Source organism: Rhamphochromis sp. 'chilingali' (assembly GCF_963969265.1).
Source record: "Rhamphochromis sp. 'chilingali' genome assembly, chromosome: 12".
Taxonomy (NCBI): Eukaryota; Metazoa; Chordata; class Actinopteri; order Cichliformes; family Cichlidae; genus Rhamphochromis; species Rhamphochromis sp. 'chilingali'.
This window is the reverse complement of record NC_137939.1, coordinates 26366672-26383870: the sequence shown is the minus strand read 5'-3', so window position 1 is coordinate 26383870 and position 17199 is coordinate 26366672. Positions and strand designations below refer to the sequence as shown.

Below are 17199 nucleotides of genomic sequence, written 5' to 3'. Positions count from 1 at the left end.
ACAATATCTCAGATTCTAAAGGCATCAGTTGGCTTGTAAATGCTAGTTAAAGTTCACGAAGAGTACATTGATATTTCTTTAGTCTTGTTCTGACTTGGACAGGTTGCATGGGAAAGATATTCTTTCTAAGTTCAAAGAATAATATGGCAGTATTGCTTAGGTTTACAAAGGACGTTTTTCCAGAAAGAAGTCTTATGACTTGTGGAAAAACATCCTTTGGACACATGAGACCAAAGTGAGGATGTTTGGCTTTAATGCACAGCAACACATTTAGTGAAAGCTAAACACAGCATGTCAACACTAACACCTCATATTAAATGTCAAGCATGGTGGAGGAGGGGTAATGGTTTGGGCTTGTTTTGCAGCCACAGGCCTAAATTCTACCATCACTGAGTCAACCGCAAACTTTTTTTATATATTGAAGTATGAGGCAAATGTGAAGCATCTGTACGATAGCTAAAGCTTGGCCAAAGCAGGACAATGATCCCAAGAACGGACTGTCCATAAACCTCAGTGAACAGAAGTAATGGTGTAAAGAAGAGTGGACCAAAGTGCTTTCACCACAATCTGAGAGTCTTCTCATTTGACATTGTTTAGCTCATTTAAAATCTGCTATGATATACACCTGCATATTATGTTGTGGTATTTTTTGGCTTTTTTGTTTTTTTACTGTATATTCATATGCTTGGCAGGCGTGAGAAAAAGACTTGTCAAAATATGTTGGTGGCTTGCACTGGGTCACACTCCAGACGCCTCTTAGCCTTTTTCCATCCATATGGTGCCTCAGAAGGGCATCAGTTAATGCACGTGCGTGCGTGTTTGTGCGCACATTTGAACATCCGTGCGTGTCGCTCTTCCTCTACATGTGCTACAGTGCAAGTGAAGAGAATCTGTTGTCTGTTCCATTGTCGTCTTCTGCGGTTCCAGCTGCACTGTACTATTTGAGTGCTGCAGAAGTAAAATGAGAACATTGATTTCAGCTAACGCTCAGCCACTAGTCTCTGATCCTGCAAGCCTGGCATTTTGTATAAGATAAGATAAATGTGATGGAAACTGTAACGCAATTACCATGACAAATCACATCCAGGGGATTTCTAGCTCAGCAGTATACATGCCATCCACACAGATACAATGTCCGCAATAATGCAGATCATCTTGACATTGCCGGTGTTGGACACAGAGCTACAAAGGCAGAGAAGTTATTCTACGAGCTGTGTTTTTGCCTATTTTGTTTGACTTCTGAAACTTGATTCAGTGTTTTAAATGTTTTTTGAATGTTTTTAAAGCTTCTTACTATGCACATAGTATGTCATACTTCTTTACTGTACACCAAAGAGTGCATGCATCACCCCCTTTTGTTCCACTACATTGCTTGGCAGGTTAACCACTGTTGTGGTGTTTATTTAGGTCAGTTCCATGCTGACTGGAACTCTCACTAAGCCTCTCTGGTGTAGTTCCCAATTATAGTTAGGAATAAATCGACTGAACTGTTATAGCAAACAGATCTACTACATAATATTGTGTCAGCTTGATGAGATGTCGCTGGTACAATAGAAATCTCACTACAATCCCAGATTGGCACATTCTCATTCACCTAGAATCTCTTGCTACTTCCTGTTTCCTGTATGTGACTACTCTATGCTGTGTAGTTTCACCCACATCCTATATGTCCCCGTCACATTTTCTCACGAAAAAGAGTGCTTCAAAACGATACAGTGGTTTCCAGACCTTTATGACTGGAAATAGCTTAGTAAAATACCTAGTGCAACCGCATTTCTTAAACATGAATATTGTTTGAAATAATTATCAGAAAGAAGAAGTGAAAGGATAACGGGTCTGAGAATGAATATATGCATTCTCAGACATTTCAAACATTTTTAAAAGTCGTTTTGCGTTAACATAATATGATTCATGTCTGTGCTTGGGTTTCTCGAATACATGCCTCGAGTCTGTGTTTAATAATAAAGTGTATTAATTCTTTTTTTCGCCTGTTTTTTCTTCTTTCCATAGTGAATGAGTATGTGTTTATGGTCCAGGCCAGAGGGATCCAGATCAGAGAGAACGTGAAGAACATTGGAGCTCAGGTTCTGGAGCAAGTAGTGAGGGGGGCTTACAGCATAAATGGCACAGGTAAAAACATGCCCATGCACACTAGTTTATTAGAAATGTTTAGCACAAATGCTATCTTTCATATCCTTACAAGAGAATGAGTGCAGTGTCAAACAATGTTTAAATAAGGAAGTAAAAGAAAAAGCGCTATGGCGTTTTCACATTTAAGTCTGTTTGCTTTCCAGTGAGTGACTCATGCTTGCCTTTACTAGAAAAGATATTTTGAATGACAATGAAAAGCTGTCGGTAAAATACAGGGTGTATCAAAAAGAATCAATCAATTTCAAAGTCCTTTAGTTCTGCAGCTGTTTGCTGGTAATGACTGAAACACGTGCTGTTGGAAAAAGGGGAATTGTAAGTTTCACGTGATTGCCTTTTGGTGGCATTAGTGACTCCAGACATGCTCACCAAAGTATGGGACAAGTTTGACTATAATAAAGACATGTATTCATATTGTATAAATTACTGTTAGCTTCTGTGTACATTACTTTAGAAAATGTCCACCTCCTGAAATCATTTTCTTTTTTTATACACGCTGTACATTAAAGCATGAAGCCGGTCATGTTTTTTTTTTCACTTTCAGATTATTCTTATGACTTCAACTTCAGCGAAAGCGATGCTCTTCCCACTACATACCTCCCCGAGGGTTTCACCTACCTCCCCTCACAAGTTTGCCCTGAGAGGCTGCCCTCCATGAGTAAGTGCACTGTTAAAGTTGTGATTTTAAATTTAATTTGAATTCTTTCCTTAGAACCAAACTCCTTATTCTGTAACAACAAGTAGGTAACAAATGAAAAAAAAGGCTCTCAGTGGAAATGTTCCTTATGCCTCTGTATTTATTTGTTGTAGTATTGAGCTGTGAAACTGTTCCAAGAATATGTTTTATATTAGTTTTGATTGATGACGCATCAAATACAGTACTGTGTTATAGCACAAGCAGGCAATTTATGTCCCAGATTTCTCAAATGTTGCAGGCTTTGACATTTTCTTAGTCACATTCCTATGATCTTTTTCCTCTCGCTACTGTTCTTCTTTACTCGCACACCGTGTCTCTTATTTTCTCCCCCACGCTCTTGACCTTTCTTGCTTCATGACTGTTGCTTGACTCCCTCTCACTCTCTCTTTCCCCCACGCACAGAGGGCAGGTTGGAAGTGAATATGAGTGAGATATCTCTTGAAGAAGTGGAAAGATCTTTGCTGGAGGGAAAGCCCAACATTGCCCCTGGAGGCTACTGGAAGCCCACAGACTGTTTACCTCGCTGGAAGGTAAGTGCCCACTGAAAAAAACAATCTTGTGCGTAATGTGGCCGGTGAAGCAAGAAATAGAGTGGCTTCATAGAGTGGTTTGTATATTGTTAAAGTATGGCTCAGCAAAAGCACATCAAACAGAACTTTTTGAGGAATGTTGCTTAACCCTCCTGTGACATTGCAAAGAGACATTCAAGCCCTGCATGTTATAACATGCATGTGCTCTGCACACTTGGGTTTCTATTGAATTGTCACCTTTTTATAGATAGTCGAATGGTTGTGCATGACTTTTTCCATTTTGTATATAAAACATGCCTCTCACACAGTGCAGCAGCATTAGGTTTGTAGCGCTGGACCTGCTAAAACCCGCCTTTGCCCCACAATAACACCGATATATGTGGATGCTTAGTTGCTATGTTTTTTTTAACACGTTGCTAAAAGTAATGTTGGCAATAGTAATGCAAGAGTTTCTATTCTCAGTGTTCAGTGTTTCAGTGCAGAGTTTGCATAGCAATGTCAAATGAACAGCAAAACCTTAAAACTGCAATGAAGACAAAAATATTGTTTCCACAAAAGTTCATTTTTTTCTGCGTTTCTGGGGCATTAGACAGCAGCAGAAACTCTCCATGAGAACACGAGAAAGGTGTGTTTATTTATACACAGAGCATAGCATAGCAGGAGTTACTTCATAAATTACTTATGATAAATTATCAGACACTGAGACAGGATCGATCTCACAGCAAATGAGTATTATGTATAATAAATAAGCAATAGCAGTTTAATAATGGTCTGATCTGTTGACGTCTATGCGTGTGTTTAGCACACATAATATCGGTCAAGTACTGTGACTGATTCCGGCATGTCTGATTTGAAGCTGTGAAGAACATGTGAAGCTTAGCCATAAATACTAGAGGTGGGAATCACCATACATCCCACGATACGATATTATCACAATATTTAACGCACGATACGATATTATTGCAATTTTTAAAAATATTTTGCGATATTCAGATTCTGTACACAAAGGTAAACTTTATCAATATTCATTTTATCTAATATCAAAGTCTCACACTCAGTCTTTCTCTTTTTCAGTCAGTTTTATTGTTGACAAACTGAACGGTTTGTATTACAGTCTAGTCCAACTTAACTGAATGCAACCATCTGGTACAATTATAGCTATTCTGAACTATGCAATTTGTGAAAACTATGCAGCCCCTTCAGCAACTGAAGAATTTGAAAGTAAATTAAAACAAAATATAATTTTACATTAAATAAAAAAGTTTTAAACTTAATTAAAATAAAACATGTCTTAAATTAAAATAAGCAAACTGTCATGTTTATTGCTGCAATAAAAAAAGTTAAACACATTTGGACAGTGAAGGAATGTCAGGATTCTTGCTCAGAAAAAGGATCAACATGCTCTGAAGTCAGAGCATGTTCCAGTCCACAAAAACTTTTTTTGTAACAAAATATCGATTTCTGCTGTCCCTGTATCGATACATTATTAGCAAACAAAATATCACGATACTACACAGTATCGATTTTTTCCCCCACCCCTAATAAATACTATCACTGTAACAGTAGTAAAGACAGCACAATAACATATTCTCTACTAGGGCTGAACGATTATGGAAAATAATCTAATTGCGATTTTTTGCCCCAATATTGCGATTGCAATGCGATATGCGATTATTTTTTTAAGGTCTTTGTCTTCTGTATTATTAAACAAAGACAAGCAATACATCATATAGTATGGCCAATACTATATTACATTAATTTTAAACTGTTCTTTCCTGGAAGACAGACCTCTGTTATGATGACATGAGGTGATGCATGAATTGATGACTGACATTTTTATTTAACTTCTTCAATCACAACAGTATATTTGAACATACACAATAGTTTATTTTTAGCTTACAAACATCTGAGCATAAAGTGCTGACAAGGAACCCTGGTGTAAACATTAAAATGAAAGTCAGTACAATGTGCAGATTGCAGAAATATACATAAAAAAAATCAGTGGCTTTACCACACTCAGTTTTTCGACATCTGTGAACTACTAGACAGTCATTCAATTAAAAAATAATATTAAATAAATAAAACTAATAAATAAAACATACACACATCTTACTGATCTCTGCAGTCAGTAACATTACACATAAAGTGCAAACATAATAGCAATTGTATAAACACACACACAAACACGCCTTTAAAGTTTAAAGGCGTGAAATTGGACGGTCTAGTTCTGATTAGCGTCACCGCTGTCTCGGTGGAGTTTAATAAACTCGGCCGTCTGCTTCTTGCTATCTAAAATATAACCAGACACTGGTGTAAATTCTCGACTGTCTCATACTTCTGTTTAATAAGTTTTCTGTTTGACGTTTAGTCAGCTGTGTGAAAACCAAGGAGGAACCCACCCGGGGGATTAATAAAGTTTTATTTTATCTAATCTAATAACTTTAATCTCAGCCAAACCGATTTACTCACGAACAAACAAAACACTGAAAAAAGCCCAACAATAACATTTTTAGGTTGTCTAAGTGACTTATATATTACGTTTAACCCGAGCAGCGAAACTCCGCGGTGATCTGAAAATGATGTGCCGGGAGTTGTGCCGTTCTCGGCCGCATCAGTAACCCTCGAGCTCCCGGCTAGCTGTCGAGCTGGTGGGTAGCAGACGCCTCTGAAAACGTCGAAGCACTTTTGCAAATATGGGATATCTTGATAAACCGAGCAGATATTTGATGTTTACACAACTACTTTCTCGCCTGAAAATATGTTAAAAGTTTATTTTGTGACCCAGAAAGATTAGTATGAGTAATTTTAAAACTTAGTAGCGGCCGCCATTGCTGGAAACTGGAGTTTGGCTGGGCCGCGCTATGAATTCTGGGATATGGTAGTAATTTGGACAGCCTTCGGCGCGTCGCTGTGACGTAATCGGTCTACAAATGCGGCCTCAGGAGGATGCAGCCCATGAATTTGGACATGTCCAGAGTATAATCGCAGCCTTTGCGGTTAGAAAATTGCACTTGATCATGTCACGATATTATCGCAAATGCGATATATCGTTCAGCCCTATTCTCTACCTCAACAGGGCTTCAATCTCACCATGGGAAGGAAATGATGAGAGGAATTATCAGAATTTCTCCTCTGTGTACCTTTCCTTTTATGCCCTTTCTTTTATTCTGTTGCTCCCTGTGCAAATAAGATTGATGGAGCTCTTCTATTTGACATTCAAATTCCAGAAAAAGTACACATAAACACAAAGTACAGGAAGTAACCTAAATTACAGCTCGTGTTTGTGCTTTGCAGTATTGTTTCAGTCTTTAATCTTTAGCCTAACAGTACTTTTTTTTGTGCCCAGTAGAGTGATCTTGCTTTCCATCTGTCTGTATCTCTCTCACATTCCTTTGCCCCAAAGGACCGTGTATGGTCTGACAGCATTTTTTCCCCTGTTTATCTCATTAGCCAGCAGTCTCTCTCTCTCTCTCTCTCTGTCTCTTTCTCTCTCTCTTTTTTTTTTTTACACCTGTCTCTTTTCTTAGCGTATCCTAGCCAGTTATATTCTGTGAATATTTCACTTTTTTATTGATCTTCAAAAGAAAGTGCAAAACAAGAACAACCATTATTACAAATAAACGCTACACAGTCATTCAGCTGCTCAGTGGGGTTTTTTTTTTTTGGGGGGGGGGGGGGGGGGGGGGTTGGACTGATCCATGTCACTTCTCGTTGTGGAAATGACACTCTGCAAATCCGCCAATCTTGTGATGAGTCAGGTGCTAATTGGAATATTTTAGTGGTTTCACACAGCACACACTAAGATACTGATCAGGATGTCCACATCGGACATTGGGGAAAGTAGTATAATGAAACATGTTTCAGTATTAGTGTTGATTTGGACATGTAAAGGTGCTATCTGCTCTAACTCTAACTCTACTCTAAATTTATCCCTATATCTTTGCAATTTATTCAAGTCCCATGTTATTCTCCTTTGTGTACCTAGGTGGCAATCCTAGTTCCCTTCAGGAACCGACATGAACACTTGCCCATTCTCCTAAGACACCTGGTGCCAGTGCTGCAGAAACAGAGACTCCACTTTGCCTTTTATATAATAGAACAAGTAGGTTCACTTATTTTCACAATCAATCAATCAATTGAATTCAGAGGTAAACAACTAAATGAATTTCATCTCAAGCCACTGTTTTATGGAAGTTATAACCCATTATCTTGCCCCTTTTTTTATGAAAAGGCAGCTATACCAAAGTATCATCTTTTTTTCTTTAGGCGGGTACAGAGCCATTTAACCGAGCCATGTTGTTCAATGTGGGCTACAAGGAGGCTATGAAGGACCTGAACTGGGACTGTCTGATCTTCCATGATGTAGACCATCTAATGGAGAATGACAGAAACTACTACGGCTGTACGGACATGCCCCGACACTTTGCGGTCAAACTGGACAAGTATTCTTACATGTGAGTCCTGATTATTGTCTTTGGGGAATTACAGAGTACATGTGTTCGGACGCAAAAAATGAATCTCAATATGTATAACTGTCCCTCAAAGGCTGCCGTATAATGAGTTCTTCGGCGGTGTCAGTGGCCTGATGGTTAAGCAGTTCAAAAAGATTAATGGATTTCCCAATGCGTTCTGGGGCTGGGGAGGAGAGGACGATGACCTGTGGAACAGGTGAGGGCAACTTGTACAGACAAACACACACTGGCCTTTCTGATAGAGCTGCAGCATGTTGTTAACAGTAGTGTTGACATTAGGCATCCTCAAGTGATGAGGTAAGCCATTTGGCACATAGAAGGCTTTTGTATTATATTGTTTTTTCCCAGTTCGGCCCAGAGCGTTTCCCCCACCTACACAACTCACAGGCAGCTGTACACACAGAGTAAATCTGTGTGTACTGTAAATACTGATTCTCTTGTATATTTGTTTCCATGAAATCCTTCCTTTTTGCCTTTACTCTGAAATCTTTCTGATGTATTTGGAGCATGTTATTGACTATTTGAAATATTATAGCTCAGCTATCAGAGGCATTATTGTGATAATTATTATAGCAGGATCATAAACACAATGCCTTTTCCTCCCAACTGTGTACAATATGGATTAAAATTTTAAAAATGTTTCCGTAGGGTGCAGTTTGCCAATTACACAGTAAGCAGACCACAAGGAGACCTGGGACGCTACATGTCCATTCCACATCACCATCGTGGAGAAGTGCAGTTCCTGGGCAGGTTGGTGTCCTAGGTTTTCACAGCTCACTTACAAACAGTACATAATACACACTCCCAACCAAAGGAGGAAGCTGATAATTGCAATGAGGCTTAGACTCATGTGATGTAAGCCAGTCACATGAAAAGCCAAAGCAGTACCTTTGATAGAATTTCCACTCTTTTAAAGACTTTGCATGTGATATGCTTCTATGCTTCAGGGCAAAATTCCTGAGTAACTTAAAAATGGCCCAAAGAGTAAATGTTTCTTTCATATAGTTTTACATAGTACCACAGTACTAAGTGGAATTTATTTTTCACTTATTTAACTTTAAAATAAGCCTTAGATTTAAGCTACTCATATACTCATATCATTTAGGGATCTACTAGAATACGTTTGCACATTTTATGTCAAATTATTTTATCCCCCCCTGTTTGAAATATTATTTTTTAGCGCTTTTTTCTTCTAAGCCCAGCCTGGTGGTCACTTTGCCTGACTAAACTGAGGCAGCAGGGGTGTAGCCCTCTGCCTCAGTTTAGTCAGCTTTCACTTTTACTCTGACACTTCTAACTTGAACTGTCTGTGATCATTTTGCGTGAAAATGTCACTGAAACAGCACAATGCTCCTTTAATTTACATGAATGAGGATATTTGTCACATAGTGCAGCTGTTTGTTAAGGAATTTCTGCAGTCCAGAGCTGTACTTTGGCAGCTCGCCTGAATGTGAAGGGTGGTTTCCATTAATGAAGTCGAGTAACTTTTATTCATATCACACCCTGATATGAATTGATCCAAAGCACTTTCCAGCTTTTTAGTCATCTAGTATGCAAAAGTTTTCTTCTGTTGAAAAATGTATGAAATCGATGGTACAACATAGCAGGAGACTAAAAGAGTCCAAGGGTGTATATATAGTCTGTGTTAGGCCTGAAGCAGACTCCCCCCATGCCAACTCTGAGATATTTTAGAGTTGTTTAAAAAAACCGCTGTGGTTAGAATCAGTGGCTGATTGAGAGGCAGTGGGCTCTTGCTTAGTTTTGTTGAAGCAACTGCTCATTCTTTGTCAAACTTGTAGCTTCGCACATTTAGTGATGTACATAAGTAGTAGATTACAATCCTGGGCCACAAATAAGGTATTTTTGGCTGTTTAGACAAGAATCACTCCATTTGGCACAAACACTGGACTTTTTACATTTTGCCATCCTTTTCACATGTAATGAGAGAAAAGTGCTTCTTACAGTGTTCTGTTTTCTCCTCTCATTTTGCACCTGCAGGTATAGTCTTCTCCGTCACTCAAAGGAGAGACAGAAGGTGGATGGTCTTAACAACCTAAACTACTCCCCCCTAGTGTCCAGAAGGCCTCTCTACACCAACATCACAGTCAGCTTGAGCAGAAAGCTTGCACCAATAACTGACTACTGACGTAGGCAGAGCTGGACTGCAAAATCAAAGTCCTTTGGGACATCAGCCATATCTCACCAGTTGCAACACTGCTTAGGACTTTTTAGTTTACAGATTTATTGCTTTGTTTATTTTGGTTGTATGCAAAAAAAAAAAAAAAAAGGAGAATCAAAAGCATATGTTTGATAAATCATATAAGAAAATAGGGATAAATGCTGCACTTGTTTGTGCCACAGTCCATCACTCCTCTCATCTGGGCTTATCTAGACTTCAGTCTCCACATGCCTTTTGCACCATTTTGGCCTTCAGCATTCATTCCTCAATTCATTTTCTTCTTCTGTCCATCACTAGCTCCACGTGGCACCTCTGTGCTCGATGATTTCGATAGGTTATGGTACACATACGTTTAAGTGCACGCACGTATAAACACACACACACCACACATGCACGCAGAGTTTGGCTTAAATGTGCTGACATTGTCCTAAGGCTATGACTTTTCTTTTTTTTTAATTACTTTTTCTCTTGCACTTCTTTCATAAATGCAGTACGCCTGTGAAAACATTTGCATGCACACATAACACGACACATCAACTTTAAGCGAGTGGACTCTTGCAGCTGGTTCTGCATACAGTATGCCAAATCTACAAGAAAAGAGAGCAAGAGAAGACGACATAGGGAGTTAGAGGCTGTGGTTATATGTTGTATGTGAAATAGTTTTTCTTTCTGAGTTTAGAGAATATTGTTTCCTTAACCATCTCTTGTGTTTTGTCTTTCAAGCACACGATTTAAAGACTGATGTTTGCGTAATTGCATGGAATGTCCTGCCTGCCTGCAAGTGGCTGTATGTTGGAGTGCAATGTTCATCCTGTTAGCAATAAGCTGTAATATCAGACAGCAGAACTTTAGCCCTGACTTCCTCACTATACAGATGCAATAGCGCGGGTGCTAGCATGCCCTCATTGGACTAGAGAGAAGAAGTGACTGCGTATGCAAACTTCACACTCAACCCAACTTTGCCTAAGCAAACATGCCACCCTGTTCAGAAGTTGTGTGTGCCTGTTTGCGTGTCTGTGTGTAAGTGAGGGAGAGCTATGCAAATGGCCTGTATGTATCTCGTTGTCGGTTCAAAGTAATCGGGGTGACCTCCCAGGTCCCTTTGCTTCTGAAGCTTTGACTGGCAGGTTGCAGACCTCACTTGGCATGCGGGTGTGAATTCGGGCCAGGGAGAGATAAACGCTTGCCGTTTTTTATTTTTAGGTTTCGTGTCTTCAATGTTTACTCACCTTCATTGTGACAAAAGAGAATTGGAATTAGAAAATACTTGATTGCTGTAACTGTCACTGGTGTTTACAGAAGCATTTGCTTTGTTATTTTGCAGATTGTGTAGTCTTTGTAATACTGTTAGCCAGCCCTGCTTCACTTTGGGCCCTGTGAAAATACAACTACCATTCGATGGCTGCCTTTACTTTTTAAATGACACCTCTTTCTTTATCAACATTTCGATTGGGGGAGAAAAAAATACAGCTTGTCTCAATCCTTATCTGAAGTGTCAGGTTATAACCACTGATTAGCTTTGTTAGCTTGTGGCCAGGCTTTGGCTCGTGAGATTTCTTGTGAAATTCATTTTTCTTTTGGTGGAGGGAGTTGCTCTAAACAGAGGTTTATGTTCAGTGGCATGCAGCCTTTCACTGTGCATTAGACACAGACTCTGGCAGTACATAGAAGTGTAATGCTCCTCTCTGATTTGTGTATTTGACAGTGTTGATTTCAGTAAAATCCCAATACTGTAAATGAAGTTCCTTTTTAATATATCGTACAGACTTTACTGTCCTCACTGTCTGTCCTCTAGTCATGCAGCTACTTCATTTCACACAAATCGCCTTGTACGCATTACTTAACATGTACCTTTTTGAGGAAAATATTGGTGGTTGACTTAATGTTGTTCCCACAATGAAATATGGAGCAAAGAGGCTGGACCTCATTTTATTTATTTTTTTGGATTATTTTCCTTAATTGTTCAGTTTTTATTTTATTTTGCAGTTAATGTGACAGTTTAATAGGTGACACAAACTGATATAGATGCACTGAAATGTAGTCATGCGTAATTGTGCGGGACGGTGAGGTTCAGGTCTGTGTAAATGAGGTATATTCCATTTCATTCAGATTCAGATTCCCTCTTAAGATAAAGCATAGATAGATAGATAGATAACTGCTTCTAATGAAATGGAATGGGACCTGTAGCCTGGTATTAAATTGTAATCTCATGAGCAGACATATTGGAGGAGGCCATTTTGTGTGACAACCACAGGAAGAGCAAGACACAGAATCAGACAATGCTACTGGTCACTGTCTTTCACTGATCACCTCCATTATACTAATTGATGATCAATGGTGCTGACCTTCCAGAGGTCCCTTCCAGGGACTCTCTCTGCGTGCTTACTGGAACCAATCCCAACATCACAGAGGCTGGTATTGACAGGCAAAACATCCTTCAAACTTTATATTTTAATTCCAATTACAGGAGCAGATGTTGAGCATGTTTACATCCATACATTTGTAAGCCTGTTGCCTTTCCACCTTAAAGTTGATCCAAATTGCCGCAAGCAGAAGCACGTTTACTTCCTAGCCTATCACCCAGGAGGTGTCCAGTGGAAGTCACAGACAGTAGCAGCATTTTAGTTGAGTTTTCTTTTCCACGTGCGTTTGAGTGAAATGGCTAAACCTTTCCGAGGTCTACCTATCCTCCTAGGTTTCAAAGTTTCTGTTTTGTTTTGGGTTTTTTCCTTTTGGTTTTGCAGCACTGATGACAAAATTATTTATAGTGACCTTGTTGTGAACAACTGGTAGGTTATTATTCTAGGTCTTGATACCTACATAATGCACTGTATATTATATCTTTTTTATGTTTCATTGCTTTAAATTAAAAGCTAGGTGGACTTATAGCAAAAGCCAAATGGTTTTAAATTGAGTGTTCAGGTAAAGAGATGGACCACACGGGCCCTCTTAATACAAAGAGGCCCTCTGATTGAGGCCTGGTTAGGGTCAGTATTAGGCTCTATACTCCACAATGAAGAATGAGCAGCTTCATAAGCCAACACCATCTTTGAGGAGACTAGTACACAGCTTTGGCTATTTTGTGACCTTGCAACAAGGACAAGTGAGTCAGTACTTCTGATTTTATCTAAAACAGGAAGTAGATTGATTTCACTTGGTGATAAGAGCATGTTGGCTAGTCTTGTTCCAGTTCTATCTACATAAATAAAATAAACCTGGTGTCAGTCCAGATCCAGACCAAGACTGCTGCTCACTAACGAGTCTTCATTGTTCCATTATCTCACCTCATCCATTCTGTGCCAGTTTAAATGAAGGGACCATTCTTTGGGCATCTGACAAAACTGGCAGCCTTAAAGCTTCTTAATTTATTGCAGTGTTTTTTGGGTTTGTTCTTGTTTTTGTTGTTTTGTTTTTTTTCCATTCAAGTTTTTATTTTATTTTTTTATAAGCAAAAATATTTAAATTGAAAAAAGTGCATATCAAGATAATTATCATTGTAAATATTGTTGTGTGTAGTGTTTTAGAAATTCTATAAGGTCTTAATTCACTACAGATGCTAAAGAACAAGGCTTCGGGAGGGTTTGGTTTGTGGGTTTATCCGGTGCCATTTAAGTGCTAGTAAAGCTTACAGAGTGACATCAATGTTTTTACATCACTGCTTCCCAGCACAGACTTTTTGTTTCTGATGGAAAGAATAACCTCATTTCATAAATTTTCAATTCCTCTCACGATCTCAGAGGTGTTCTGCATCCCGCAGACCTCCCTGTATTTTAACGCGCTGTCGCAATGCAAGGCACATGTCGTGGCAGACGGAGACGTAAAATCCTTTGATGAATTTAACTGTCCTTGTGTCTGCACGTGATGTTTCTTTATAATAGTGACAGCAGCTGAGATAAGGCGCAGGTCACAGGAGAGCGCTGCGGGATAGCAGTGTTTCAGCCAAAAAAAACAACACCTTATGCTTACAATGCAATGAAACACAGGCACCCAAACCAGCGACCACAATCCACTCCAAAATCCACACAAATTATTTTTTTGTATGAAAGCTAACTATTAAAAAAAAAAAAAGAAAGAGAAACAATACAGCTAAATTTAAAATTTATCTCCTCTGATTGTAAGGAGAGACGATCTCCTTGAACTGAAGCCATTTGAAGCCACTTGTCAAAACTTGATGTCAGCCTTATGTGGATCTGTTTGTGTATCGGCATATTATCTTTTGATTATTGAAATTTGTATGATGGAGATTTTTCTTTTATACCATCATTGTTATTGTCAGAATACACCAATAAAAGTAAAACTTGTAAAGATAGCTTTCTGCCTGCCTGTGTGTTTGTTTCTCTGTCTGTGTTGAGATCAATCTCCATTCTGTGTGCTGACTGGAATGGCTGCCTCTTCCCAGTGTGGTCAGTGACTCTTAAATATTATAAATCACAACAAGGATACACTTCGCACACGACGACTACTTCACAGTGTAAACACGTACACGCAGACACGCTTGCTCTTAAGAGACCTTCAGTTTATATTTCATCACTTGAACAAGATGCAGAACACAAACTGGCCAAGTCGGTCAAGAGCAGCCAATACTGGAGCTCAGCTGGAAGTTGCATGCAGTAGCTTGAAATGACCTCTGCTAGGCTCCTTAATTAATTTTACTAAAAACATAAATGCATGCACAAGTGCAGAAGGGCTCTACGTTGACAGCAGGGGATATAAACGGCATCCTGTTCCTTCTAAAACTCCTTCCTTAACAGAGGTTTTTTGTCTGTATTTTTGGCCTGTGGATCTTGTTATTCACAGTTAACAACAAAGTTCCAGTATGCTGGGGCCAGATTCCTCTTTTTCTTTAAGTGCAGTCCTGTTTTTCCCCACTGATGTCACTCTGAATGCTCTGCTGTCAGTTAATACTGTACAGACTGGATCCTCAGACAAAAATGATCCTTATTCAGACCCTCTGACCTATCACCCAGTGGGGGGAAAAAACAAAAACAAAATGAGTAAAACCCCACTGAGGTCATTTAAGACTCATTTAATCAAAGCCGCTCCAGCCCTATGGCGTTTAGCACATTTAGCTGAGTATCTCCAGCGGTTAACACAAGCGACATCTGATATTGAATTTTCTTATCAGAAAAGGAAATGCAAAAAGGCAGGGAAGGAACTCAGAGTGAATTCCACGGACTTTGTGCACCACTTCTCACAATGGATCCCATAAACTACACATGCACAAGGAGAGGGGTGTGCTTTATTATATGATGTGCTTGGAAGTATGCAAAAAACATACTTACTTCTCTCCTGCTGTGTAAAAGCAGTCCGTGTGTGTGTGTGTGTGTGTGTGTGTGTGTGTGTGTGTGTGTGTGTGTGTGTGTGTGTGTGCGTGCGTGCATGAACATAAATCAACATACTTAAAATGTAATTTGTTTTCTTTTCCATCAGTCTCAGTTCCTCCAGCTTCAAATTCACTGCAATCCCCAAAGCCCCTCTTGACACATTGGGAAACCTCTTCCTTACCGCCACTGTAACAAACAAAAGTCACAGTTCTATTACTTTTATCAGAGTTCAAATAAAAATAGCAAACAGATATTTCTGTTTATATAGCTACAGATATATTTCACACAGAATTCTACCTCTTTTTTTTCCCTCAATGGAAAGTCTATCCAGTTCACATTACAGTAACACTAACACCCCTTTATGTCATCTCCTTACCCTCCAGCATTCATAAATCTGTTGACCAACCACTACAATGCATCATCACCTATTTCTACAATTTTTTTAATGGTTGCAAAGTAAGTTGTTTGTGCTGTATACAATTTTAGATACACAGAAAGTCTTCACTTACTAAATATATCTGTCATAGTTTCCTTATCAAGAGCAGTTCTTCGCTCTGCGCCAATGTCCATTTTGCTCTGTCCTCCTATAAAAAGCATGAATATTTGAGTGTCTGACTAGTTTTAGATTTCCAAAAATCTGATCTTTGTTCATCTACACATTTGAACTACAATAATATGCTTTTGAGAGATACTTTTATGGATACTTTTTGGTAAATAAACTGGTGACCTGTTCTAACGTTTGAATCTAAGGTTTATTTTTTAGCACCTGGCGGCTCTTTTTTGCTTCTCATCCATACAAAAATCTGCCTACTCTTTCACGTAATTCAGTTTATTTTGAAAAGTCTCAACAGGATCTTGAGCTTTATTGTGAAAGGTTTATTTGGAAAATAAACAAGTGGACACGGGATGGTTTTACCGTGGTTGTAGCTAACGACAAGGCATAAAGATAGTCGCTTGTCCATCCCTAGTGTGGTTATATTAAATATAAGAGAAAGAGAGAACTTTAAGAAATTAATATAACCACTACAGTGACCATCAAAACGATGAAAAAAATATTGCCGTAAACAGTTTATTTTGCGACACCTAGTGTAAAATGAATCGATAGACGTTTTTATATTGTCATCCGATATATATATATCGTTATATCGAACAGCCCTAATATGAACTTATTTAGAACTTACCAGAATGAAAATGTCTGTAGCACAACAACAGATATCTGTGGATGGTAGAGAACTGGATATAGCTCGTCTCACAGCTGCTATCCAGGCTAGTTGCCTTCTTTTGGTAGTATCCAATACATAAGCTCCCTCACGTTGCTTCCAGGTGGGGAAAGAATAAAACGTGAGCCAATTTTCCCTTCCCGATCGTGCATCTAACATTACAACCCCCAAAACAGCAAGGTGAACCATTGTTGATGCTTTCGCTCCTTAAGCCCTTTGTTTGGCAGGGAATTCTGGGAAGATGGCGGAGTGAGCGGTTCAACTTGAGTGGGCTCCGAGGCTTTTCCTGAAAAGAACCTCCTTTACAGTGGGGCAAAAAAGTATTTAGTCAGCCACCGATTGTGCAAGTTCCCCCACTTAAAATGATGACAGAGGTCAGTAATTTGCACCAGAGGTACACTTCAACTGTGAGAGACAGAATGTGAAAAAAAAATCCATGAATTCACATGGTAGGATTTGTAAAGAATTTATTCGTAAATTAGGGTGGAAAATAAGTATTTGGTCACCTCAAACAAGGAAAATCTCTGGCTCTCACAGACCTGTAACGTCTTCTGTAAGAAGCTTTTCTGTCCCCCACTCGTTACCTGTATGAATGGCACCTGTTTGAACTCATCATCTGTATAAAAGAC

At 39.1% G+C, this 17199-nt stretch overlaps 1 protein-coding gene across 1 annotated transcript in view; it reads left to right on the top strand.

Annotated features, from left to right (window-relative positions):
• b4galt5 (UDP-Gal:betaGlcNAc beta 1,4- galactosyltransferase, polypeptide 5) overlaps positions 1-14107 on the top strand; it is a 32655-nt gene extending 18548 nt beyond the window's left edge. The window contains exons 2-9 of the mRNA XM_080898808.1: positions 2011-2130; positions 2693-2806; positions 3248-3375; positions 7361-7477; positions 7642-7829; positions 7921-8043; positions 8496-8597; positions 9846-14107. Coding sequence (XP_080754934.1) covers positions 2011-2130; positions 2693-2806; positions 3248-3375; positions 7361-7477; positions 7642-7829; positions 7921-8043; positions 8496-8597; positions 9846-9993 — 1040 coding nt within the window. The 3' untranslated portion in view covers positions 9994-14107. The remainder of the gene's footprint in view (positions 1-2010; positions 2131-2692; positions 2807-3247; positions 3376-7360; positions 7478-7641; positions 7830-7920; positions 8044-8495; positions 8598-9845) is intronic.
• Positions 14108-17199: the final 3092 nt, after the last annotated feature.